A 4,498-nucleotide genomic window follows, 5' to 3' on the forward strand; every position below is an offset into this window, starting at 1 on the left:
TAAAGAAGCTATACACGATAAAAAACTCAGGAGCAAAAAACTAAGTAAGTAGATCGAACCTAAAAACCACACATGCTACTGAAAGAAAATGCGTAAATAAGCCAAGTGTGAAACAACCAAAACACTGGAACCAGCCCAGATTAAAGAAGATAAGTACAAGGAGATAAAAAGTAAAACATGAATGAATAAATGAGGAAAATAATAAGAAACAAAACATCAAGATGGCAGACTCAAGGCTGAAACCACCGGCACGGGAAAGAGCTCTAGGGTTAGAGCGACACAGACGACTAAGACGGAATGCAAAAAGAGAGACAACAGGAAGCAACCTGAGAAAAGAACACCGAGAATATGAGGAGCTCGGAGACCATAAGGTGGGGTCAGGAGACTGGAGACGAAAGGAGGGGGGGGGGGGGGGGGGGGGGCTCCCCCATAAATCGGACGGGCCAAAATGGGGGAGTGACAGGGGAAGGCTAGGGGACAAACCCGGGGGGGCAGGATAGCTCGAGAAGCATCAAGGGTGATGCTGAGTCTTAAGCGAGCCCAGGAGAGGTTGCCAAGACAAGCTGATGGACCATCCATCATCTCGATTGAGGTTGATGGGATGATAGTTAATTTCAATAGCTTCCTTAAGTTTTCTTTTGAAGAAGTTATCCTCCTTGGAAAGAATTTTGGCAGCCTCCAGACAAATGTGATGCTTGGTGGCCGCAGAATGTTCAGCCAGGGCAGATTTATGGGTTCTATCATGTCTGATATCTGCACTATGCTCCCGAATTCTGGTACGAAAAGAACGGCCTGTTTCCCCTATGTAAGGGGCCCCACAAGAGCACTCGATCTTGTAGACTCCCGAGTCGAGGAAAGAGTCTTTGGTGTCCTTGAGGGGAGGAATTCGATGACGTAACTGCGAAAGGGGTTTGAAAGCAGTATGAAGACCCTTTTTTGATAAGATCTTGGCCAACTTCTGAGAGATGCCATCAACAAAAGGAAGGGTGGCAAACCGGGGAGGCTGGTTGGGCGGAGGACTGAGGGTACACCTAGAAAGAAAGAAGGACTTGGCTCGGTTGATAGCCTTAGAGATCTGCCTGTGAGAATATCCATTTAACATGAATACTTGACGAAGATGAGTGAGCTCTTCATGCAAGTTGTCATCATCACAGATTCTGAAAGCTCTGAGGGCGAGGGTCTTAAGGATGCCAACCTTCTGGCTGGGGTGATGGTGGGAGGATGCGTGCAAGTACAAGTCAGTGTGGGTGGTTTTTCGGTGAACCTTGCGACCGAATGACCCATCAGCCTTTCGGATAAGAAGGACATCTAGGAAAGGCAACTGATGGTCCGATTCGAGCTCTTTGGTGAAGGAAATGTTGGTGACCAAACTGTTGATGTGAGAGTGAAATAGTTCAAGGTTCTCAAGCCCATGCGGCCAACAAACATTAGTGTCATCAACGTATCGTTTCCACCATTTGGGTTTGAGGGGGAAGGACTGGATAGCCATCTCCTCAAAATACTCCATGAAGAGGTTGGCGATGACTGGGGAGAGGGGCGAACCCATGGCTACTCCATCGACTTGTTCATAGAAGACATTTTGGAAAGAGAAGAAGGTGGATCTTAAACAAAGCTCAACCAACTCTGCGATCTCATCCCCGACCTTGCGTTTGACAAGATTGATGGAGTCAAGAATGGGGACCTTGGTGAAGAGGGAAACCACATCAAAACTAACCAAGATATCGCTAGGTTCCAACTTGGTGTCCTGAATGAATTGGACAAAATGGTTGGAGTCTTTGATGAAAGAGTCAGACTTTCCTAGCAGAGGCGAGATGATCTTGGCAAGGTGGGAGGCCAACAAGTATGTGGGAGAGCCAATGGTATCCACAATTGGTCTTAAAGGGATGCCACGTTTGTGAATTTTTGGAACCCCATAGATGCGAGGGGTCACCTCTTTAGAAGGCAACAGTTTTTTCTTTGTTGATTCATCAAACGAGGACTTGGCCAGACTGGACTTGACTCTTGAAAGGATCAAAGAGCAAGGGTTGCGAGAAAGGATCTTGTAGCTATTCGGATCTGAGAGTAAGTCCAGAACTTTAGACACGTAGTCCTGCCTGTTCATCACAACAGTGGCATTACCTTTGTCCGCTTTGGTAATAACAATGTTATTACTGCGAATTAAGTCGTGGAAGGCGCGCATCTCAGAATTGGGGATATTGCGCTTGGGAAGCTTGGCATGCCTCAGGGCCACCGCACAGTCTTGCCTAATTTCTTCGGCGACATCCGTAGGTAGGCCACTAATGGCATTCTCAATCTCAATCAAAAAATTGACATGAGGGATGGCCATAGGGGTGCAAGCAAAATTGAGACCACGCTTAAGAAAGTTAAAGGACAGCGGGTCAATGTTGGCACTAGATAAATTGACCACGATTTTATTCTCAACATTGACCCGCTGTCCTTTAACTTTCTTAAGCGTGGTCTCAATTTTGCTTGCACCCCTATGGCCATCCCTCATGTCAATTTTTTGATTGAGATTGAGAATGCCATTAGTGGCCTACCTACGGATGTCGCCGAAGAAATTAGGCAAGACTGTGCGGTGGCCCTGAGGCATGCCAAGCTTCCCAAGCGCAATATCCCCAATTCTGAGATGCGCGCCTTCCACGACTTAATTCGCAGTAATAACATTGTTATTACCAAAGCGGACAAAGGTAATGCCACTGTTGTGATGAACAGGCAGGACTACGTGTCTAAAGTTCTGGACTTACTCTCAGATCCGAATAGCTACAAGATCCTTTCTCGCAACCCTTGCTCTTTGATCCTTTCAAGAGTCAAGTCCAGTCTGGCCAAGTCCTCGTTTGATGAATCAACAAAGAAAAAATTGTTGCCTTCTAAAGAGGTGACCCCTCGCATCTATGGGGTTCCAAAAATTCACAAACGTGGCATCCCTTTAAGACCAATTGTGGATACCATTGGCTCTCCCACATACTTGTTGGCCTCCCACCTTGCCAAGATCATCTCGCCTCTGCTAGGAAAGTCTGACTCTTTCATCAAAGACTCCAACCATTTTGTCCAATTCATTCAGGACACCAAGTTGGAACCTAGCGATATCTTGGTTAGTTTTGATGTGGTTTCCCTCTTCACCAAGGTCCCCATTCTTGACTCCATCAATCTTGTCAAACGCAAGGTCGGGGATGAGATCGCAGAGTTGGTTGAGCTTTGTTTAAGATCCACCTTCTTCTCTTTCCAAAATGTCTTCTATGAACAAGTCGATGGAGTAGCCATGGGTTCGCCCCTCTCCCCAGTCATCGCCAACCTCTTCATGGAGTATTTTGAGGAGATGGCTATCCAGTCCTTCCCCCTCAAACCCAAATGGTGGAAACGATACGTTGATGACACTAATGTTTGTTGGCCGCATGGGCTTGAGAACCTTGAACTATTTCACTCTCACATCAACAGTTTGGTCACCAACATTTCCTTCACCAAAGAGCTCGAATCGGACCATCAGTTGCCTTTCCTAGATGTCCTTCTTATCCGAAAGGCTGATGGGTCATTCGGTCGCAAGGTTCACCGAAAAACCACCCACACTGACTTGTACTTGCACGCATCCTCCCACCATCACCCCAGCCAGAAGGTTGGCATCCTTAAGACCCTCGCCCTCAGAGCTTTCAGAATCTGTGATGATGACAACTTGCATGAAGAGCTCACTCATCTTCGTCAAGTATTCATGTTAAATGGATATTCTCACAGGCAGATCTCTAAGGCTATCAACCGAGCCAAGTCCTTCTTTCTTTCTAGGTGTACCCTCAGTCCTCCGCCCAACCAGCCTCCCCGGTTTGCCACCCTTCCTTTTGTTGATGGCATCTCTCAGAAGTTGGCCAAGATCTTATCAAAAAAGGGTCTTCATACTGCTTTCAAACCCCTTTCGCAGTTACGTCATCGAATTCCTCCCCTCAAGGACACCAAAGACTCTTTCCTCAACTCAGGAGTCTACAAGATCGAGTGCTCTTGTGGGGCCCCTTACATAGGGGAAACAGGCCGTTCTTTTCGTACCAAAATTCGGGAGCATAGTGCAGATATCAGACATGATAGAACCCATAAATCTGCCCTGGCTGAACATTCTGCGGCCACCAAGCATCACATTTGTCTGGAGGCTGCCAAAATTCTTTCCAAGGAGGATAACTTCTTCAAAAGAAAACTTAAGGAAGCTATTGAAATTAACTATCATCCCATCAACCTCAATCGAGATGATGGATGGTCCATCAGCTTGTCTTGGCAACCTCTCCTGGGCTCGCTTAAGACTCAGCATCACCCTTGATGCTTCTCGAGCTATCCTGCCCCCCCGGGTTTGTCCCCTAGCCTTCCCCTGTCACTCCCCCATTTTGGCCCGTCTGGTTTATGGGGGAGCCCCCCCCCCCCCCCCCCCCCCCCCCCCTCCTTTCGTCTCCAGTCTCCTGACCCCACCTTATGGTCTCCGAGCTCCTCATATTCTCGGTGTTCTTTTCTCAGGTTGCTTCCTGTT

At 47.5% G+C, this 4,498-nt stretch overlaps 2 protein-coding genes across 2 annotated transcripts; one reads left to right on the forward strand and one right to left on the reverse strand.

Annotated features, from left to right (window-relative positions):
• Nucleotides 1-511: 511 nt before the first annotated feature.
• On the reverse strand, nt 512-2,326 carry LOC149529467 (uncharacterized). The gene has a single exon (XM_089808153.1). It carries the CDS (start codon nt 2,324-2,326, stop codon nt 512-514), a length of 1,815 nt encoding a protein of 604 aa, XP_089664279.1.
• Nucleotides 2,327-2,479: 153 nt separating this feature from the next.
• On the forward strand, nt 2,480-4,294 carry LOC149529468 (uncharacterized). The gene has a single exon (XM_089808154.1). The coding sequence runs from the start codon at nt 2,480-2,482 to the stop codon at nt 4,292-4,294; it is 1,815 nt and encodes a 604-aa protein (XP_089664280.1).
• The last annotated feature ends 204 nt before the right edge of the window (nt 4,295-4,498 follow it).

The sequence above is a fragment of the Cupressus sempervirens genome, chromosome 11, assembly GCF_028749045.1.
Source record: "Cupressus sempervirens isolate cs-2001-9-10 chromosome 11, ASM2874904v1, whole genome shotgun sequence".
In the NCBI taxonomy this organism is placed as follows: Eukaryota; Viridiplantae; Streptophyta; class Pinopsida; order Cupressales; family Cupressaceae; genus Cupressus; species Cupressus sempervirens.